Source organism: Oncorhynchus mykiss, chromosome 12, assembly GCF_057628025.1.
Source record: "Oncorhynchus mykiss isolate SJ-2025 chromosome 12, ASM5762802v1, whole genome shotgun sequence".
In the NCBI taxonomy this organism is placed as follows: domain Eukaryota; kingdom Metazoa; phylum Chordata; class Actinopteri; order Salmoniformes; family Salmonidae; genus Oncorhynchus; species Oncorhynchus mykiss.
In genome coordinates, this window is record NC_143033.1 from 63200797 (window position 1) to 63224610 (window position 23814).

The 23814-nt window shown below is 41.3% G+C and overlaps 1 protein-coding gene across 1 annotated transcript; it reads right to left on the bottom strand.

The window, feature by feature from the left end:
* Window positions 1-57: 57 nt before the first annotated feature.
* jpt2 (Jupiter microtubule associated homolog 2) lies at window positions 58-23201 on the bottom strand. The gene is made up of 5 exons (XM_021624348.3): window positions 22865-23201; window positions 10465-10613; window positions 2382-2527; window positions 2216-2264; window positions 58-1985 (listed from the first exon to the last, which is right to left on the bottom strand). The coding sequence occupies exons 1-5, from the start codon at window positions 22918-22920 to the stop codon at window positions 1747-1749; spliced, it is 639 nt and encodes a 212-aa protein (XP_021480023.1). The 5' UTR covers window positions 22921-23201; the 3' UTR covers window positions 58-1746.
* Between the last annotated feature and the right edge of the window lie 613 nt (window positions 23202-23814).

Genomic DNA, 23814 nt, shown 5'->3' on the forward strand with positions numbered 1-23814 from the left:
AATCAATATATTGACACAGCCAATAACTAAGCCCCGGAAACAGCAAAATAGACAAAAGACAGTCAGAAAATAAGTTTTATTGCAAGACACAGGTTCTTTTTGCTTTTCCTCTGCTGTGAATTTTGCCTGCCAACACTCCAACACTCAGGGGTTAAGATGGCACCAGGAGACCTTTTGCGTTCCAGACTGCCTGCAAACCGGCCACACAACACAAATCAATTTAATACCGGGCCATCTAGTCAGTTGATGCCGTTACTAACCAGGTTTCCACCTTTTTATGCAAGTAAAGTAGGTCCCATTTAACGTATTTTTTATTCAGTACATGGGAATTTAATAGCAAAATAAATATTTATGTGCAGTACGACATCACGCACAGTCTTTTATCCACAACAAGTCAATTTGATAGAAACATCGTGGGAACATGCAAATATTGTTTTTATGCAGATTGAATTATTCGCATGAAAATCGGTTGAATCTGTTATCCGGGCTAGGCCAAAAGCTAACACCCTCCAAATATATGCTGAACCAAAGTGTTAATTAAAAGGTGTATAAGTTGACGAGAAACTAGTCATACTGGTTACTGACATTAAAAGGCTTATCCAGGCATGGTAAGATTTGGTGTGCAACTGCTACGTAGGCAGCCTGGAACGTGGTGCGGTGTGTGGTTGGCTAGGGGTGACTTAACGTCTCCAAGTCCCCACCCGTATTTTGCCCGGTCATGTACTATTCCAGAGTTCACTTGTGTACAGCAGCCGTTTTAATTTAAAACATAGAGGCCTCCGAGTGGACACCATCCTCTGATAACAGCAAGCAATGGTAACAGAGCAGGAAACAACCACAACATACAATACATTCGGCCATTTGCATGGGCGATATATAAAATCATAATGGAATTTATTCCGAACAACAAGAACTTTGGGGGTGGGCAATACATAATGGGTACTTCCTGTGGCTCTTTGCTTTGCACTCACTAGTTAGTCGATTTTTTGCTTTTTTTCTCCCTGAACAAGAGTTTGTTTCTGGCTCCAGACAGAGACTCAAGATAGGTTTGATTATTAGAGGAGAGAGAGAAAAGGAGTGGGATGAAATGGAGGACAGAATGAACATAATATGTGTTATTGTCAACAAAGTGACAGTAAAGAGTGATTGTGATCACTTAAGGGCTTACTATGACAACTGTGTGCATGGGCAACAGCGGTCTCAATGCCGACACAAATACACTGAATTCTAAATGGAATTTATAATTTAATTATAAATGTTTTTGGTATAACTTACTAAATGAACTCACCCTGCCTTTGTAATCAACACAACATTCAAAACCATGTAATAAAAAAACATTTACAGCAGGAAATAGAACCCTTGCAATGAAACAAATGTAACCATTTTGAATGATTGGACAGGAATTTAGCCTGTAAAAATGATTGTTGAGAATTTTCTTCCAGCTTCATAGCCACGGAAAATAAAATGAAAAGGGAGGGAAGGACAGAGTGAATAGGGAAAATTAAGAGAACAGAGAATAATAGTGGGCATAGGTTGTGCCCCAAATGGCACCCTGTTCCTATACAGTCCACAAATTTTGACCAGGGCCCATAAACTAGCGTCCTGTCCAGGGGATGTACTTGTACATCAAGCAGCCTCACGCAACAGAAACAAGAGATCCGTTCTGGCTCGGACATGGGTTACTTATATAGGGAATAGAGTGCCTTTTGGGATGCATACATGAATAGATGGGATGGAGGAGCTGGTTCAGTAGAAGACCACGCTAGACTTCCCTCCTGGGGGGTTAAGGACCTTGTTGTGGGAGCGGGGGCGGGGGCCGAGGTGGGGCTCGTGGTCCTTCAGTGAGAGCTCACTAAGGGAGGCCTCTGGCTCCTTGGCCAAGGGAGCAGGTACAGGTTCCACTGCTACTTTGGTGGGTGTGGGGGGAGGGGAGGCAACGTTCTCTTCCTTCACCTCCTTGGCCAGGCTCGCCTTTGGCAGAGGAGCTGAGAGCAAAACGGAAAGAGATAAAAGAAAAAAGATGAAACCAAGAGAGATTTACCTGGTACATTAGACTTGGAGTCAATGCATCTTAAAGAAACCGATGTGTAGTTAATTACTATGCAATTATTAGGTCATTATTATTAGCTCGGTCAACAAGTAATTTCTAGTAACTGCCCGGTTGACAGCGGGCTGTAAAGTGTTAGCCATAACACATTATCAGTGTCAAACTCACCTGGGGGCTCGGGTATGGGCATGGAACTTTCACCAACAGAAATATTGTCCTGGGAATAATAGGGATAACATGTCAATATAGCCTACACATCGTGTAAATTAGCAATCCATAACCATTAGTAATCTGGAATGGGAGAGACAAGGGGGATAAGGGTGGTCTGGATTACCTTTGGCTTGTTGGAATGGGCCTTGACCGAGGGAGGGGCGCTCTCTAACCCCCCGAATATGTTGCTGGTGTTGCCGCCTGAGGGTACGGGTCTCCGTTGCTCGGCTGGGGCATCTGGAGAACCAAATATCCCACTGCTTTTACCTCCTGCAGTAAGGACAGCGAGTCAAATATTATTATTATTTTTTTTACATTCACCAGGAATTTTACCTGGTGAAATGGCTCTGTCTACATCTTACATTAAAAAGTGAAGATTATTGAAGGCATTGAGGAAAAGGACGAACAAGTCAAATCTCTATACTCCAACCACTTTTTTTGCGATTAACATTTCACCTCTTATCTGACCCATTACTTGCAACATGACGACTACACCCCCTCCAACCAAATTGAACCAGGCCACAAACCTCAACATACACACAAAGCTCAGTCCTACTTTCACTATGCTACAGCTATGGTTATTGTGAAGAGCTTGTTGCACAGCCTGGACTGACATGAGGCAATACATTTCACAGTAACATTTGAATATCTGGGTGTGTGCTGTCATAATTATACCTAGAACATTCTACCACAGGGGCAGAAAGGCTGAAAGCTGGAAGCCAACCAGCTCAATGTGCAGAGAAACAATAGAAACTCATAACATTTTAAATTTAACCATCTGAACCTTGGCCTCAATTCAGACATATTGATCCAGTCATGTGATGTCATTAGATTACATGTGGTCCAAACTTCTTTTAACTAATGAAAATCTCGGTCGCGGGTTCCATCAGGAACATTTTTGCAGCAGAGATTTTAATTAACCGGATATCCATATGCATCCAGTGTGTACCGCATTAGGGCATCCACCCACTATACTCAAAATAACATTTAGATTGTAATTAATCTTAACAGAATAGAAATTAGCCTGTAACGATGTTTCGCTTCCAAGTGCTACTGAATAAGCTCGATTTAAAATACACCAACTGTGCATGATACACATCATTACTCTAGTCTATCAATCCATTCCAAATCTTTATACTATACGACAGCATATGTAGTGTATGTTGATCTTGCCTAGGGCGGCAGCAGAACTACTAAGGCCGGGCCTGAAATAATTTTTATTTATCTAATTTACTCGCATTTGCGGCGGACCTTGGCCTGCTCAAAGTTAGCCGCTGCTGTTGGAAGTCAAAACTGTCCAACTCCTTGGAGCAGCTTGCGATGAGCATCAGCCTCGTTACTTTGTCCTCAAGAAGGTGTGATCTTAAGGCCATCTATACTCTGTTTTGGAGAAATAATTCCGTCTCGGTGTGAACACTATAAACGGGGATAATCAATATTGTTTTGCAATGGATTATTTTTGAAAATTCTGACAATTTGGCTGGCAACCATTTCATTTATTGGCTTTTCACTTGTTTATTTTTTGCCAAAAGACAGCATTTACCGGCTAACGGAATCCCTGACCAGGGTGTAATCCTACACTGGGATCAACAACGAATAGGTTGGGCTGTGGCTCTTAAGCATTCAGTTATTTCACTGCATGGAATGACAATGGCCTAACACTGATCGATACTAGGCTAGAATAGTTCCTCGGCGTACACAACTGACAATTTGAAATGGTCCACCCACACAGACAGTGTGGTGAAAAAGGCGCAACAGTGCCTCTTCAACCTCAGGAGGCTGAAGAACCAGCTTGGCACCTAAAACCCTCACATTTTTCCAGATGCACAATTGAGAGCCTTCTGTGGGGCTGTATCACAGCCTGGTTTGGCAACTGCACCGTCCACAACCGCAGGGCTCTCCAGAGGGTGGCGCAGTCTGCCCAACACATCACCGGGGGCGAACTACCTGCCCCCCAGGACACCTATACCATCCGATGTCACAGGAAGGCCAAAAAGAACATCAAGGACAACCACTACCCGAGCCACTGCCTGTTCACACCACTATCATCCAGGAGGCGAGGACAGTAGGGGGCAGCATGCATCAAAGCTGGGATCGAGAGACTGAAAAACAACTTCCATCTCAAGGCCATCAGACTTAAATAACCATCACTAGGCGGCTTCCACCCGGTTACGTAACCCTGCAAATTAGAGGCTGCTGCCCCATATACATAGACTTGAAATAACTGACTACTTTAACCTCTCGGGTAGGCAGCATTCTGAATTTTGGATGAAAAGCATGCCCAAATTAACCCGCCTGCTACTCGGGCCCAGAAGATATGATATGCATATAACTGGTAGATTTGGATAGAAAACACTAAAAGTTTCCAAAACTGTTAAAATAGTGTCTGAGTATATCAGAACTGATTTGGCAGGCGAAAACCTGAGAAAAATCCATTCAGGAAGTGTTCTTTTGTTGTTGGTTTTGTAGTTTTCCATTCAATGCCATTACAGTATCCATTGACTTAGGACTCAATTTGCAGTTCCTATGCCTTCCATTAGATGTCAACAGTCTTTAGAAATTGTTTCAGGCTTGTATTCTTATAAATGAGAGAGTAAGACCAGTCTGAATGAGTGGACCCTACCGTGTCGCAGAGCTTTTTCATGCGCAATCCCGAGAGAGTGCATTTCTTGTTTACCTTTTATATTGAAGGCGTTATTGTCCGGTTGAAATATTATAGATAATTTAGGCTAAAAACAACCTGAGGATTGAATATAAACTATATGTTCTATGTTCTGGGCTAGGTATATTAAAATCAAATTTTATTTGTCACATACACATGGTTAGCAGATGTTAATGCGAGTGTAGCAAAATGCTTGTGCTTCTAGTTCCGACAATGCAGTAATAACCAACAAGTAATCTAAGTAACAATTCCAAAACTACTGTCTTGTACACAGTGTAAGGGGATAAAGAATATGTACATAAGGATATATGAATGAGTGATGGTACAGAGCAGCATAGGCAAGATACAGTAGATGGTATCGAGTACAGTATATACATATGAGATGAGTATGTAAACAAAGTGGCATAGTTAAAGTGGCTAGTGATACATGTATTACATAAGGATACAGTCGATTATATAGAGTACAGTATATACGTATGCATATGAGATGAATAATGTAGGGTAAGTAACATTATATAAGGTAGCATTGTTTAAAGTGGCTAGTGATATACAGTGCCTTGCGAAAGTATTCGGCCCCCTTGAACTTTGCGACCTTTTGCCACATTTCAGGCTTCAAACAGATATAAAACTATTTTTTTGTGAAGAATCAACAACAAGTGGGACACAATCATGAAGTGGAACGACATTTATTGGATATTTCAAACTTTTTTAACAAATGAAAAACTGAAAAATTGGGCGTGCAAAATTATTCAGCCCCCTTAAGTTAATACTTTGTAGCGCCACCTTTTGCTGCGATTACAGCTGTAAGTCGCTTGGGGTATGTCTTTATCAGTTTTGCATATCGAGAGACAAATTTTTTCCCATTCCTCCTTGCAAAACAGCTCGAGCTCAGTGAGGTTGGATGGAGAGCATTTGTGAACAGCAGTTTTCAGTTCTTTCCACAGATTCTCGATTGGATTCAGGTCTGGACTTTGACTTGGCCATTCTAACACCTGGATATGTTTATTTTTGAACCATTCCATTGTAGATTTTGCTTTGTTTTGGATCAGTGTCTTGTTGGAAGACAAATCTCCGTCCCAGTCTCAGGTCTTTTGCAGACTCCATCAGGTTCTTCCAGAATGGTCCTGTATTTGGCTCCATCCATCTTCCCATCAATTTTAACCATCTTCCCTGTCCCTGCTGAAGAAAAGCAGGCCCAAACCATGATGCTGCCACCACCATGTTTGACAGTGGGGATGGTGTGTTCAGCTGTGTTGCTTTTACGCCAAACATAACGTTTTGCATTGTTGCCAAAAAGTTCCATTTTGGTTTCATCTGACCAGAGCACCTTCTTCCACATATTTGGTGTGTCTCCCAGGTGGCTTGTGGCAAACTTTAAACGACACTTTTTATGGATATCTTTAAGAAATGGCTTTCTTCTTGCCACTCTTCCATAAAGGCCAGATTTGTGCAATATACGACTGATTGTTGTCCTATGGACAGAGTCTCCCACCTCAGCTGTAGATCTCTGCAGTTCTTCCAGAGTGATCATGGGCCTCTTGGCTGCATCTCTGATCAGTCTTCTCCTTGTATGAGCTGAAAGTTTAGAGGGACGGCCAGGTCTTGGTAGATTTGCAGTGGTCTGATACTCCTTCCATTTCAATATTATCGCTTGCACAGTGCTCCTTGGGATGTTTAGAGCTTGGGAAATCTTTTTGTATCCAAATCCGGCTTTAAACTTCTTCACAACAGTATCTCGGACCTGCCTGGTGTGTTCCTTGTTCTTCATGATGCTCTCTGCGCTTTTAACGGACCTCAGACTATCACAGTGCAGGTGCATTTATACGGAGACTTGATTACACACAGGTGGATTGTATTTATCATCATTAGTCATTTAGGTCAACATTGGATCATTCAGAGATCCTCACTGAACTTCTGGAGAGAGTTTGCTGCACTGAAAGTAAAGGGGCTGAACAATTTTGCACGCCCAATTTTTCAGTTTTTCATTTGTTAAAAAAGTTTGAAATATCCAATAAATGTCGTTCCACTTCATGATTGTGTCCCACTTGTTGATTCTTCACAAAAAAATACAGTTTTATATCTTTATGTTTGAAGCCTGAAATGTGGCAAAAGGTCGCAAAGTTCAAGGGGGCCGAATACTTTCGCAAGGCACTAAGTATTTACATCATTTCCCATCAATTCCAATTATTAAAGTGGCTGGAGTTGAGTCAGTGTCAGTGTGTTGGCAGCACCCACTCAATGTTAGTGGTGGCTGTTTAACAGTCTGATGGCCTTGAGATAGAAGCTGTTTTTCAGTCTCTCGGTCCCAGCTTTGATGCACCTGTACTGACCTCGCCTTCTGGATGATAGCGGGGTGAACAGGTAGTGGCTCGGGTGGTTGATGTCCTTGATGATCTTTATGGCCTTTCTGTAACATCGGGTGGTGTAGGTGTCCTGGAGGGCAGGTAGTTTGCCCCCGGTGATGCGTTGTGCAGACCTCACTACCCTCTGGAGAGCCTTACGGTTGAGGGCGGAGCAGTTGCCGTACCAGGCGGTGATACAGCCCGCCAGGATGCTCTCGATTGTGCATCTGTAGAAGTTTGTGAGTGCTTTTGGTGACAAGCCGAATTTCTTCTGCCTCCTGAGGTTGAAGAGGCGCTGCTGCGCCTTCTTCACAATGCTGTCTGTGTGAGTGGACCAATTCAGTTTGTCTGTGATGTGTATGCCGAGGAACTTAAAACTTGCTACCCTCTCCACTACTGTTCCATCAATGTGGATAGGGGGGTGTTCCCACGGCTGTTTCCTGAAGTCCACAATCATCTCCTTAGTTTTGTTGACGTTGAGTGTGAGGTTATTTTCCTGACACCACACTCCGAGGGCCCTCACCTCATCCCTGTAGGCCGTCTCGTCGTTGTTGGTAATCAAGCCTACCACTGTTGTCGTCCGCAAACTTGATGATTGAGTTGGAGGCGTGCGTGGCCACGTAGTCGTGGGTGAACAGAGAGTACAGGAGAGGGCTCAGAACGCACCCTTGTGGGGCCCCAGTGTTGAGGATCAGCGGGGAGGAGATGTTGTTGCCTACCCTCACCACCTGGGGGCGGCCCATCAGGAAGTCCAGTACCCAGTTGCACAGGGCGGGGTCGAGACCCAGGGTCCCGAGCTTGATGACGAGCTTGGAGGGTACTATGGTGTTGAATGCCGAGCTGTAGTCAATGAACAGCATTCTCACATAGGTATGCCTCTTGTCCAGATGGGTTAGGGCAGTGTGCAGTGTGGTTGAGATTGCATCGTCTGGACCTATTTGGGGGGTAAGCAAATTGGAGTGGGTCTAGGGTGTCAGGTAGGGTGGAGGTGATATGGTCCTTGACTAGTCTCTCAAAGCACTTCATGATGACGGAAGTGAGTGCTACGGGGCGGTAGTCATTTAGCTCAGTTACCTTAGCTTTCTTGGGAACAGGAACAATGGTGGCCCTCTTGAAGCATGTGGGAACAGCAGACTGGTATAGGGATTGATTGAATATGTCCGTAAACACAGCTGGTCTGTGCCTTTCTTCTGACGGCGCAGCTGGGGGTGCCGTCTGGGCCTGCAGCCTTGCGAGGGTTAACACGTTTAAATGTCTTACTCACCTCGGCTGCAGTGAAGGAGAGACCGCATGTTTTCGTTGCAGGCCGTGTCAGTGGCACTGTATTGTCCTCAAAGCGGGCAAAAAAGTTATTTAGTCTGCCTGGGAGCAAGACATCCTGGTCCGTGACTGGGCTGGATTTCTTCCTGTAGTCCGTGATTGACTGTAGACCCTGCCACATGCCTCTTGTGTCTGAGCCGTTGAATTGAGATTCTACTTTGTCTCTGTACTGACGCTTAGCTTGTTTGATAGCCTTGCGGAGGGAATAGCTGCACTGTTTGTATTCGGTCATGTTACCAGACACCTTGCCCTGATTAAAAAGCAGTGGTTCGCGCTTTCAGTTTCACGCGAATGGTTTCTGGTTAGGGAATGTTTTAAATCGTTGCTATGGGAACGACATCTTCAACGCACATTCTAATGAACTCGCACACCGAATCAGCGTATTCATCAATATTGTTATCTGATGCAATACGAAACATGTCCCAGTCCACGTGATGGAAGCAGTCTTGGAGTGTGGAGTCAGCTTGGTCGGACCAGCGTTGGACAGACCTCAGCGTGGGAGCCTCTTGTTTTAGTTTCTGTCTGTAGGCAGGGATCAACAAAATGGAGTCGTGGTCAGCTTTTCCGAAAGGGGGGCGGGGCAGGGCCTTATATGCGTCGCAGAAGTTAGAGTAACAATGATCCAAGGGCTTTCCACCCCTGGTTGCGCAATCGATATGCTGATAAAATTTAGGGAGTCTTGTTTTCAGATTAGCCTTGTTAAAATCCCCAGCTACAATGAATGCAGCCTCCGGATAAATGGTTTCCAGTTTGCAAAGAGTTAAATAAAGTTTGTTCAGAGCCATTGATGTGTCTGCTTGGGGGGGGATATATACGGCTGTGATTATAATCGAAGAGAATTCTCTTGGTAGATAATGCGGTCTACATTTGATTGTGAGGAATTCTAAAATCAGGTGAACAGAAGGATTTGAGTTCCTGTATGTTTCTTTCATCACACCATGTCACGTTAGCCATAAGGCATACGCCCCCGCCCCTCTTCTTACCAGAAAGATGTTTGTTTCTGTCTGCGCGATGCGTGGAGAAACCCGTTGGCTGCACCGCCTCGGATAGCGTCTCTCCAGTGAGCCATGTTTCCGTGAAGCAAAGAACGTTACGGTCTCTGATGTCCCTCTGGAATGCTACCCTTGCTCGGATTTCATCAACCTTGTTGTCAAGAGACTGGACATTGGCAAGAAAAATGCTAGGGAGTGGTGCACGGTGTGCCCGTCTCCGGAGTCTGACCAGAAGACCGCAATTCTTTTAGGTTGTGTGCATTGTTGTGAATGGTTAGATATTACTGCACTGCTGGAGCTAGAAACACAATTATTTCGCTACACCCGCAATAACATCTGGCAAACATGTGTATGTGACATATTTCAATTTTATTTGGCTGGTTGAGTCTTGTGACACAGAAGTGACCACATAAGAAATGACCTGTTGCCCTTTTCAATACACACACACACACGCCAATACAATCCAAACAGGTTTTGGGGAAGAGATTGTGAATAAGTTCACACTCAATGTCTCCTTTTCTGAACCTAAAAAAGGCTAACGTAGCACCTTAGTGGCAGTTTTCACACCACATAGACCTGAAAAGGCTCTGACAGCTCCAGGACCAGGGAGCCCTCTAGACTTGTAGGAATAATCTTCCCTTTCCACTATTGTGCTGACATGAACTGTACTTTCCTGGCTCAGATATTTTCCTTTCACATAGTCCTTTCTATCATGGTTCCAGCATCTATGGTGGATGCGTAAACTTTATTTTGTATTAATGACTTAAAGAACAGACTGCCACCCATGGTTTGGAACCATAACCAGGCCAGTGCAAAGCAGCTTTGATCAATTCAGCCCAGTAGTGTGAAAAGGGAATTTGTATGCACAGTAAGGGGCCTTTGATTTCTCACCTGGGGGGTTGGTTCGTCTGATGACACCCTGGGGCTCTGGCGGGGCGAAAAGGTTGGAGGCCATCTTGTGGGGCCGTCTCGACGCAGCTGCTTCTTCCTCGTAGCCACCGAACAGGTCGCTGGAGCCACCTCCGGGGGGACGCAAGACTCTGAAAAGAAAACATCAGAATCATGTTGGTTCACGTAGAGTAGTGGTTTCCAACCTTTTTTGGTTACTGCACCACCAAATGGATTTTGCTCTGAACGGAGTACCCCCTCATGTGTTTTATCAGTAGGCCTATGGTCTCATGAGTCTTCGCAAGAAACCCCTGTGGATAGGCCAAATACACCAGGGCTTCCTTGTACTCCTGGTTGGGAAGCACTGATGTAGACTATATAGCCTGTCGGCCAAACTCCACAGTCAGCATTCATCATACACAAAGGAAGTCAGTGCCTGGGGTTAATAAAATTAATAGAGATGTTTCAGATCCAGACATGTCATTATACATCATCAGAGCGCACAACAGGACATTGTATGGTCTACTCTCGGTTTGTTGTTTACATTAAAATCGATTTTATTCCGAACTAAAGTTCTGTTGCTAAGGATTCCACGACACGGTTAGTCTTTACGGCTGGGACTGCAAGTTTGTGTGTGGATTCTGCGAGTGCAAGCTGGCTGTACTACAGACACCTGTCATCATCGTGGGAAAGACTCATTATCTTTTCGTAAAACAACCGGTTGCAGTAAAGAGCCAATCTGGATACGAAGGAGATCCTGAGGGAAATCGACAAGTACCAACAGTTTTACGCTATGGAGGAACAACATAGTCCATCATGGAAAGATCTGACCACTTCAAAATAACTTTAAACCCAACAATAAAAAAAAATAAAAAAAGATGAATCTACAGACACGGATGATTTACTTACCATTGAGGTAGAGGCTAGTGCTCTGGCTGGAATCCATGCAACACTGAAAAAGTTGTATGAGGAGGTAGCAGGGCTGAGGGGGAGTTTGGACTTCAGCCAGAGTGAAATTCTCATGCTCCAAAGAGAAAACAAGACACTCACATCCAAGGTAAAAATTCACGATTCCAACATTCAATAAATATAACATACTGTTTACAGGAAACTCACTGTACATCAGATGAAGTTCTGTGGAAAACAGGGTGATGAAGGAGTCGCTACTAGATATACAAAGTTGTAGCATGCGTGAAAAATCATTTTTTTCCTGGGATTCCTAAAGACGCATTCAATAATCCAGAGGGCGCGATCAGAGAATTCATGCAATCCGCCTGGAAACTTCCTATAGAGACTGAACAAGGTGGTTTTCCACCAAGCACACAGACTTGGAGTGACAAGACCAAGTGTCCCCGACCGATCACAAAATTTGAACACTACCAACAAAAGGAGCTGATCAAAAGCAGAGGAATGGAGCTCAAAGGGACTAAATTCGTTCTCAATGTCCAATTTCCAAGGGAGATAAACGAACGTTGTAAGAGACTATCTGGTGCAAAGACAACAAAGGAAGGATGGTAGGCGTGCCTTTGTCATTGTGGACAAACTCTTTATAGATGGACAGCTATTCCGAGACAGCTCCATAACACCGTGGCTGTACTAAATTCTACAGGGACTTCAGGTTACGAAAAAAAAGAAGGTATGGGAACTGCAAAAATATCTGAACATTATGAAGTGGATATGAACACACGTACTCAATTACATGCTTGCTTACACATACACACACCTGATCTCGCTCTCTTCTTTCTCTCACCATTGTCAAGAACTGTTTTATAATTTAATGTGTTTATTGTTTGTCTATCTTTCTTATGTATTTGTATACAAGTTTGTGTGTTTTCAACAAGCAAGGGGAAGATATCAGAATAGGGGCATTGGGGAAAAATAACATATTGTACGGAATACATTTGTACTGTAGTGAAGCCATCTCTAGAGTAATGCAAGGTCTCTTTCATGATCATGTGAAATGTCAATTGCTATGGGAATGCTGGGATGTTTTACCAATTATGTTATAAGTAATTAATAGGCAACTATGATGGTGATACGATATGGATTACAATTATCATCATGAATATTAAGGCTATACGCACTACATGTTACATACAGACACGTAACCATACAAATTGGCAAAGTTATTATGTATTTGGATTATTATTTATCACACATTGTTATTATTTATCACACATTACAGACATCGTACACACTCACTATTTCACATCCAATATCATACACAACCTACTTAGATTTGCTACAGACAATATCTGGTCTCAATTTTCTAACATCTGTGGCATTGGCTCACAGGTAAACAGGCAAGGGAATAAAACAAATATTACTAGAACCTATTTCTTGAATTCTAAATATCAGACATTTGAAAGCTCTAGATTTGACATTCATAATACCTCTGATGGCAGTAACTTTACAAGCACTAATTATGGTCAATTTAGACTGAGAATAGTATCTAGTTATGGTAACGGGTGAAATAGATATAGCCAGTTATAATTGTAACGCTAACGGCAGATTATAAAAAATAAGATCGGTCTTTACATGGCTAAAAGAAAATGAATATAACATACTGTTTACAGGAAACTCACTCTACACCCTTAGATGAAGTTCTGTGGAAAAAGGAATGGGGTGGTGAAATAATTTTCTGTCATGGACAAAGGAACTCAAAGGGTGTGATTATATTAATTCAGAAACATTTCGATCTGAATGTGCAAATAGTCAGGATTGATTCGCAAGGAAGGTGGATCCTTTTGAATATGAAAGTGGACGAAAAAGACATTTAGCTCATTAATCTATATGGCCCAAATCAGGATGATCCACACTTCTTCGAAAACATTTATTGAACTTACAGGCAACAAATGATCTAATCATTATGGTAGGAGACTAACAGTGTTAAGTACCTCAATGGACCGTAAAGGAAATCACTCTACAAACTATCATCACCGTGCCCTTAAGGAAATCACAAATATTATGGACATTAGAAATAGTGGATATTTGGGAGACTAAAAAACCCCGACCTAGTGAGATATACGGAGGAGACTTAATCAAGCTAATCGTCTCGACTACTTCATCTCTCTCTTGCATCAAAGGATAAAACAGTTTTAATAGGAGACAGAATGAGATCAGATCATCTAATTGGCATTCACATAACTCTTATAGATTTCCCACGTGGACAGGGATATTGGAAATGTAATCAAAGTTTACCGGAGGACAACTTATTTTTAACTAACATGCTGACCAGACCGGACACATCGCGTGCGCTGCAAAATAACTGTAGAAATCCATGGTATTCAATTATTGCACACACACTGCTCGCACGCACCAACGAGCGTCTGCATTGCCACGGGCTAAAATAGAAGTCACTCCCATTTCTGACACAGATCGAGCTGCAAGTCCTGCCTCTCCCATCTCCTCATTGGTTTATAGAAGTAGGTACCCACATGGCATCTACTCTGGTTGTACCTACGTGGGTGATTGAAAGACTAACTGTTTTGACGGTTGTCGTGGTAATACTATGAAAGTGTAGATGCCAATCACCATATAAGTTCAAAGATGAAAAGGCCTGGAAGGAGGAGAGATGACTAGAAACGATTCGGTTGACCGTTTTATGTGTGGATTAATTGTCGGAGTAGAGGACCTTGTGAATTTCAGGTAAAATAACAACTCAATGTTTATATCCCAGGACAAATTAGCTCGCAACAGCAAGCTAGCTAAATAGGACAAAATAGCTAGCAAGTGCAAGCTAACTAGCTAAATTGCCATACATGTTTAATGCTTTTTGACCTGTCCCCAAATTAATGTAATTGGTTCAGAGTTTGTTTTGATATGTTAACCTGCGTGTCGTGATCGCGTTTGGTGTAGGTGGAAAAAAATACATTTATGCACGATCAAATGTACCTTCAGGGGTCATTCAATTCAACATTCATCAATAATAACAAAACAGTTTCTGGCTAAAGAGACAAGACTAACAAGGGAAATCCATGAACTAATAGCACAGGTAGATAGCAATAAAAACAATACTACAGAGATACAAAATAAGTTAGAGGAAAAACAAAAAGAACTTGAGAGAAACTTATTCAAGAATTATCTAATGTAATCTATTGCAAAAATAATGCAAACTGGATGGAATATAGAGAAAAATGCTAAATTCTACCCTACTCTCCAATACAGGAACGCTAACAAAAATAATTTGTAGAAACTAGTTACTGAAGACAGTCGCCTATGATTCTCTGAATTATATTTTAAAAGAGGAAGCTAATTATTTTAGACAGATGTTCTCTTTTCCGTCTCATCCTCTCCCACAATGAAGATTATGGTAAGGAGTTCTTTCCAAATAATATAAAAACAGGTTAACGCAGGTTAACATATCAAAACAAACTCTGAACCAATTACATTAATTTGGGGACAGGTCAAAAAGCATTAAACATGTATGGCAATTTAGCTAGTTAGCTTGCACTTGCTAGCTATTTTGTCCTAATTTTCCTAAATGGAAAATTAACAAATGTACAGAAAGATGCGAAGGCCAAATTACAGAGGAAGAACTTTGAGTCTATTAAATCCTTAGTCTGGAAAAACCCCAGGGCTTGACGGCATAGAGGTATATCAAGTATTTTTTGATATACTAAAAGCTCCGTTGTTAGATTGTTTTAACTACTCCTGTAGAAATGGTAGTCTGTCAGGTACTCAGCAGGAAGGTCTGATTTCTCTATTATTAAAACAAGACCCAGATGGCAAATATAAAGACCCAGTCTAAAAAACTGGAGGCCCCTTACACTTCAATGTTGTGATGCAAAAATACTACAACTACTAGAAATAATAGAACATCATGAAATATAAGAAGCCAAGAATGGTATTTATAGCAGATTTTGAAAAGGCATTTCATAAAGTAAGACTAGATTTTATTTAGAAATGCCTGGATTTTTTCAATTTTGGTAATTCTCTTATAAAATGGCTAAAAATTATGTATAGCAACCCCAGGTGTAAAATAGTAAATAATGGCTACTTCTCAGAGTTTTGAATCGTCAAGAGGAGTTAAACAACGGTGTCCGCTGTCACCATATCTATTCGTTATGGCCATTGAAATGCTAGCTATTAAAATCAGATCCAATAACAACATTGGGGATTACAAAGCCAAGGCTTAAAAACAAAGGTGTCCATGTATGCCGATGACTCAAGTTTTATATTAAGTCCGCAAGCTAGATCCCTGCAATGTCTCATTAAAGATCTAGATGACTTTTATGTACTCTCTGGACTAAAAACTAATTTTGATAAGTGTACAATATTACCAATAAAAATGGGCTGATGGTGAAGTAGACATTCTCTGTATTCATATCACAAAATATATAAATAAGCTCTCCACAATGAATTTCAATAGAAAACTTGTGACAATAGACAAGATCCTGCAACCATGGAGAATATGAATACCTGTCTATTTATGGAAAATTCCCCTGATTAACTCTCCTTAGTCATACAGTGGGGCAAAATAGCATTTAGTCAGCCACCAATTGTGCAAGTTCTCCCACTTAAAAAGATGAGGCCTCTAATTTTCATCATAGGTACACTTCAACTATGACAGACAAAATTAGAAAAAAAAATCCAGAAAATCACATTATTGTGGAAAATAAGTATTTGGTCACCTACAAACAAGCATGATTTCTGGCTCTCACAGACCTGTAATTTCTTTAAGAGGCTCCTCTTTCCTCCACTCGTTACCTGTATTAATGGCACCTGTTTGAACTTGTTATCAGTATAAAAAGACACCTGTCCACAACCTCAAACAGCCAAACTCCACTATGGCCAAGACCAAAGAGCTGTGGGAGCAATTATTAGGAAATGGAAGACATTCAAGACCACTGATAATCTCCCTCGATCTGGGGATCCACGCAAGATCTCACCCCGTGGAGTCAAAATGATCACAAGAACGGTGAGCAAAAATCCCAGAACCACACGGGGGGGACATAGTGAATGACCTGCAGAGAGCTGGGACCAAAGCCTACCATCAGTAACACACTACGCCGCCAGGGACTGCAGTGCCAGACGTGTCCCCCTGCTTAAGCCAGTACATGTCCAGGCCCGTCTGAAGTTTGCTAGAGAGCATTTGGATGATCCAGAAGAAGATTGGGAGAATGTCATATGGTCAGATGAAAACTCAACTCGTCATGTTTGGAGGACAAAGAATGCTGAGTTGCATCCAAAGAACACCATACCTACTGTGAAGCATGGGGGAGGAAACATCATGCTTTGGGGCTGTTTTTCTGCAAAGGGACCAGGACGACTGATCCGTGTAAAGGAAAGAATGAATGGGGCCATGTATCGTGAGATTTTGAGTGAAAACCCGCTTCCATCAGCAAGGGCATTGAGGATGAAACGTGGCTGGGTCTTTCAGCATGACAATGATCCCCAACACCCTGCCCGGGCAACGAAGGAGTGGCTTCGTAAGAAGCATTTCAAGGTCCTGGAGTGGCCTAGCCAGTCTCCAGATCTCAACCTCATAGAAAATCTTTGGAGGGAGTTGAAAGTCCGTGTTGCCCAGCAACAGCCCCAAAACATCACTGCTCTAGAGGAGATCTTCATGGAGGAATGGACCAAAATACCAGCAACAGTGTGTGAAAACCTTGTGAAGACTTACAGAAAAACATTTGAACTCTGTCATTGCCAACAAAGGGTAAATAAAGTATTGAGATAAACTTTTGTTATTGACCAAATACTTATTTTCCACCATAATATGCAAATAAATTCATTAAAAATCATACAATGTGATTTTCTGGATTTTCTCTGTCATAGTTGAAGTGTACCTATGATGAAAATGAAGTGTACCTATGATGAAAATTACAGGCCTCATCTTTTTAAGTGGGAGAACTTGCACAATTGGTGGCTGACTAAATACTTTTTTTGCCCCACTGTATCTCAGTTTACTCATTTATGGCACTGCTTAACTCTGATAATTAAGTTTTTCAAATCATGAGCAAAAAATATTTTGCTTTATCTGGGACGCTAAACCAGACAAAATAAAACGTGCCTATCTATATAATGAGTATGAATAGGGTGGGTTGAGATGATTAAATATAAAAATCACTAAACCCCCTCTCTAAAAGCTTCACTCCTTCAAAAGATTTATTTGAACCCTAAATGGTTCTCAAGTAGATTACGAAAAGCTCATCCGTTGTTTAAAAAAAAATGCCTTTTTGCAGATGGCCATGTGTCAATTACGATTAATTGAAAATAATACTTTTTCAAAGTATCTCTCTTTCAAACAAGCATTGCAGAGCTGGCTACAATTTCACCCCCCTGAAAAGATAGAAAAAATATTATGGCTGAACTCAAATGTGCTGGATGATAAAATACCTGTATTTATGGAAAATATGTTTGAAAGGGGTATTTTGTTCTTAAATTATATTGTAAATTGGAATAGTAGAGTTATGTCCTTCATGGAGTTAGCAGAATTGTACGGAAAGGTCTGCTCAATCCAAGAGTACAACCAATTGATTACAGCATTGCCCCAAAAAATGGAGGCGGGTGGCAGCGGGAGGAGGTAGGGAACTGGTCTGTCTGTCCAATATAAAGGATCAAAACTGGCAGAGGAATAAAAATAGCATAAATTGGAAAGTATTCAAGTTTCAATTGAGGACCAGGATGTTGACAACTGTGCCAAACAGATTGCAAAATAGTTGGGAAGAGATTGTTGATGTACCGATTCCATGGTATGTGTTGATATATAAAAACGCAAGATTCAAGACTCCGTGTTTTTCAGCTAAAATGATTATAGAGAATTCTTGCCACCAACAAAATGTTGAATATTTGGGGCATAAAATCATCAAAGCTCTGCAGATTTTGTGGAGAGGGAGGATACAGAATCAATAGACCATTTATTTTTGTATTGCCCTCGGGTAGCCTGTTTCTGGTCTCAGGTTAAGGAATGGCTGAAAATGCATAGCATTGATCTAAAATTGACCCTCGAAATAGTACTGTTAGGAGATCTGGAGAGACCGGGTCAGTCAATTACTAATACTCTTAGTAAAAGTATTTATCTTCAACTCACAATCTGTGGATTCTATTCGATTAGATAGATTGTACGTTAAACATCACAGCATATTTGAAAGATGTGTTGCGTAGAAACCCAAAGTGGGTGGCCAGCAGAGATAGATAGAATGGGCTGAGGGAAGCTGAGGGTTGATATATGGAATTGGAGACAAGAGGGAGTGAAGTTGCTGTGTGAGAGATTGACCATCATTCTAAGATAAAAGTACAAAAAAAAAAAACATACTAAAAAGTACATTTGAATTACACGAAGTGGCAGTGTTTTTAGAACTAATGCCAGTTTGCCTGAGGCTGATGCCGTGCAGGTGTTTGTTCACCTGCATATACACTAGAGGTCGACCGGTCGAACGCCGATGCAGATACCGATTATTGGAGGACCAAAAAAGCCGAAACCGATTAAATCGGACAATTTTTTTCACTGTATTTGTAATAATGACAATTACAACAATACTGAATGAAAACTTAATTTAACTTAATATAATACATCAAAATCAATTTAGCCTCAAGTAAATAATGAAACATGTTAAATTTGGTTTAAATAATGCAAAAACAAAGTGTTGGAGAAGAAAGTAAAAGTGCAATATGTGCCATGTAAAAAGGCTAACCTTTAAGTTCCTTGCTCAGAACATATGAAAGTTGGTGGTTCCTTTTAACATGAGTTTTCAATATTCCCAGGTGAGAAGTTTTAGGTTGTAGTTATTATAGGACTATTTCCCTCTATACCATTTGTATTTCATTAACCTTTGACTATTGGATGTTCTTATAGGCACTTTAGTATTGCCAGTGTAACAGTATAGCTTCCGTCCCTCTTTTCGCTCCTCCCTGGGCTCGAACCAGCAACACAACGACCACCATCAAAGCAGCGTTACCCATGCAGAGCAAGGGGAACAACCATTCCAAGGCTCAGAGCGAGTGACGTTTGAAACGCTATTAGCGCGCGCTAACTAGCTAGCCATTTCACTTCGGTTACACCAGCCTCATCTCGGGAGTTTGATAAGCTTGAAGTCATAAACAGCGCAATGCTTGACGCACAACGAAGAGCTGCTGGCAAAACGCCCAAAAGTGCTGTTTGAATGAATGTTTACGCGTCTGCTTCTGCCTACCACCGCTCAGTCAGATATTGTATGCTTAGTCAGAATATATGCAACGCAGGACACGCTAGATAATATCATCAACCATGTGTAGTTAACTGGTGATTATAATTGTTTTTTATAAGATATGTTTAACTAGCTAGCAACTTACCATGGCTTACTGCATTCGCGTAACAGGCAGTCAGTCTCCTTGTGGAGTGCAACGAGAGAGAGGCAGGTCGTTATTGCGTTGGACTAGTTAACTGTAAGGTTGCAAGATTGGATCCCCCGAGCTGACAAGGTGAGAATCTGTCCTTCTGCCCTTGAACGAGGCAGTTAACTTCTTCGATATAGGGGGCGCTCTTAATTTTTGGATAAAAAAATGTTCCGTTTTAAACAAGATATTTTGTCACGAAAAGATGCTCGACTATGCATATAATTGACAGCTTTGGAAAGAAAACACTGACGTTTCCAAAACTGCAAAGATATTGTCTGTGAGTGCCACAGAACTAATGCTACAGGCAAAACCAAGATGAAATTTCATACAGGAAGTACCCCAGATTTTGAATGCGCTGTGTTCCAATGTCTCCTTATATGGCTGTGAATGCGCCAGGAATGAGCCTACACTTTCTGTCGTTTCCCCAAGGTGTCTGCAGCATTGTGACGTATTTGTAGGCATATCATTGGAAGATTTACCATAAGAGACTACATTTACCAGGTGCCCTCTTGGTGTCCTCCGTCAAAATTATGCCTATCTCCAGCTGCGTGCATTTTTCCATTTGGTTCAGAGGAGAAACCAATCTGCCACAAATTATTTATCATTGAATAGATGTGTGAAAAACACCTTGAGGATTGATTCTAAACAACGTTTGCCATGTTTCTGTCGATATTATGGAGTTAATTTTGAAAAAAGTTTGGCATTGTAATGACTGAATTTTCAGGTTATTTTCTTAGCCAAACGTGATGAACAAAATTTCTCCTACACAAATAATATTTTTGGAAAAACTGAACATTTGCTATCTAATTGAGAGTCTCCTCATTGAAAACATCCGAAGTTCTTCAAAGGTAAATGATTTTATTTGAATGCTTTTCTTGTTTTTGTGAAAATGTGCACATGCAACACACACATACATGTAATAGCGCCAGACATGCACACAAATGTATAAAGTTGGCATTGCGGTTATGATTTCAGTTGTCGTTAATGTCCTTTGTTTTAAATAAAAATACAAATGTCTTCATTGTTTTCTTTTGTCTTTTCTTTTTTAGTTCATTCCCTTGGTTGTTGGTGCATTGGGAGGGGGTTATTGGGGGGGTGGGAAATGGAATTAACTGTATTTTATTTATATTTTCTTCCTGGGGGGGGTGGATCTTGGAGGGTTCGGGTTCACGTTTTTTTAGCCTGGTGGGAGATTGGTCAACATGCCCTTGAGCAGGGAATTGACCCTGGATGCGTCTGTGTGTCGCTCTGAATGGGAATCTGTTGGATGACTGGTATGATGTAGTTATTGAGCGGCTTCACTGCAAGTACATTGTATGTTTCAAATGTTCAATAAAGTGTTTTTTTTTTTTTTTTTTAAATGGAGAATGTACCATAACGAAAAGGTGCATATAGCAAAATCTAGGAATAGAATATGCTGCATGCACAACTTCTTATTTAACCCTCCTGTTGTGTTAGTTTCATGTTAAATAATTATGTGTCCCCGGTCCAAAATGACCACCTCATTATAGCTGATCATAAATCCATAAAAATCCATACATTATCACCTAATGTTGTGTTAAATCTTTATCAACTTAAGTTCTTGTGAACATTACAGGTTTTGAAGTTCTATTTGCCATGTATGGCCTTTAGGCCTCATTGACCTGAGCTCATATGACTCGTTTGAGTTTTAAAAAAGCATAATGTATGGATAGTTTTGACTATAACAAATACTCAGATGAAAGTGCTATTTATCACAGACTTCTTTGTGTCAAAGTTTAACAACCACTCTCTCCTCCTCGCCAGTGTCATGATCAAAGATATGATCAAGAGCCTCAAATACAGTATATTGTTTGGTCATTGCGCTGCCAGAATGAATTGTGAGCAAGGCCTCAATAAAGCTTTATATATCAGAGCTGCGAGAAAAGTTATAATATTGAAACAATGTTCTGATTGTTTGTGAGAAAACCAACAGGTGTGGTTCCTGTGGGGGAAAGATTCTATTGGGGAAAGGTTCACGTGGGGGTAGCCATGAAAGCCAAGAAGGAGAGTGAGGTGTGTGTGCTCAAACACGCATGCATGTGGGAGTCTGGGAGAGGAAGTGTCCATATCTGATGGGCATGTGCCTGAACTCAATTTTATACACTAATTGTAGTCTCACCCATTCATTTTTGACCAGGAACACCACAGGTGTACAAAAGTTAAATTAAACAGCTAAAATTTAATGATAAGCATCAAAATGTATTTTGTGTGTTCAGATGCCCTGTGTGGACAAAGTCATGGAACCTTATGTCAATAAGGTTTAATTAACTACATTTTTTCTGAGAGAAAACTTGTAAATCGGTCCAATTCGACCGGAACACAACAGGAGGGTTAAGACAGCAGTTAAGACAGTTAAGACATTAGCTGTGGCTAAAGACCAAATAATCGAGTTATCTACTAATTGTACCACAGTATGACTGCAGGCTACATAGGCCTACTGACTTAAGTACTGTTTAAAAGTCACATTTAGCTGTGTAGCTGATCACACAACTCAAGAGTGACAGAAGCCGTATTTAGCCAGTTAGCTAGCTGGCTGTTCTTGAAAAGTTCGCAGTGGGGCTAAACAACCATAGTTCAAAGATAAAAAAAAAAAAAAAAAGTGAAATATATCCAATTACCCAAACTGTTTAGAAATAGGTTGTTGTAAACTGGGTGTGGATGATCGTGCCCATTTTGAAAATGCAAGCAACAGAACAATGAGCGTCAAATAAATTAGCTGGCTACGCTGCAACAACAAAAAAAAAAAAGATTCCACGAGCTTCCATTTCCGCAGCCCCCAAAAAACCTCGCCCTGCTACGTCGGGACCAAAACCCATAGAAGCTAACTAACTACCTGTACCAGACTAAAAGTTAAGTACTGACAAAACGTAATATTCTATCACTAACTTGTCTTATAACTAGTTAACGTTACTCTCATCAGTGTCATCTAGCAAGCTACATTGCTTGCGGGCTCGCGGCCAATGAACATACGGTAGTTTTCAAAAACATCATAGCTAACATTAGCTAGATGCTTGAATTTTGCCTGCTGCAAATAAAACCTGTGGGCGCAATTCCATGTTACCTTGAACTTGGCTTTGCGCCATTATCGAGTCCTGAAAACATGTTCGTCGAAGTCATTGTGATGGCTGTCTTCGTGTGGGCGAGATAGATGTCGTAGCTAGCTCAATTTAAAAAAAGTTTTGTTGCCTTTCAGAAACCGGGCAAAGCCCCCTCCCATTCAATAGGATGAGCCAGCAATGGGAAGAGCCTCAATGGTCAAAAACATGATCAGTCTAAAGGTATGACTAATTTCATTGGTTAAATTACTAAGGCTATAACGCCCTCTTTCAATTGTGATTTGGCTTTCCGCATGTCTGTCAAATTGGGTGCACGAGGTTTTACTCGCCTGGAATGGCCCAGTCTTTGAGCGGCATTTCCATAACTGGAAAACGAACCAACATTAAAAGTTGAAACGGTTCCAGGTATGCAGTTTTCATTTAACTTTTGTTTATTTTATGTCTTTCACTTGCTTTGACAAGGTAAACATATGTTTCCCATGCCAATAAATCCCCTTGACTTGATAGTAAATTGGTGGCGCATGTCAAATCATCTATCTATCTAGACTAGATTATATTTATATGGCCCATTTCTATACCCAACCTTGCAGATGAAGGGGTTCGATTAATCTCACCCGGGTGCCCGTGTAGGCGTGTTATGCACTGACAAAAAGGCAAAAAGTTGATTGCATTCGATTCAAGCAACTAGCTAATGTTAGCTATGATGTTTTTGAAAACTACCGTATGTTCATTGGCCGCGAGCCCGCAAGCAATGTAGCTTGCTAGATGACACTGATGAGAGTAACGTTAACTAGTTATAAGACAAGTTAGTGATAAAATATTACGTTTTGTCAGTACTTCACGTTTAGTCTGGTAGCCTCCCGGGCTTGAACTAGTAGGTTCCGGGCTCTGTCCGGCGACAGCGAAGTCGGCTCAATTAAGCATGTGTGGTAATTTGTATAGCGCTTTGAATTAC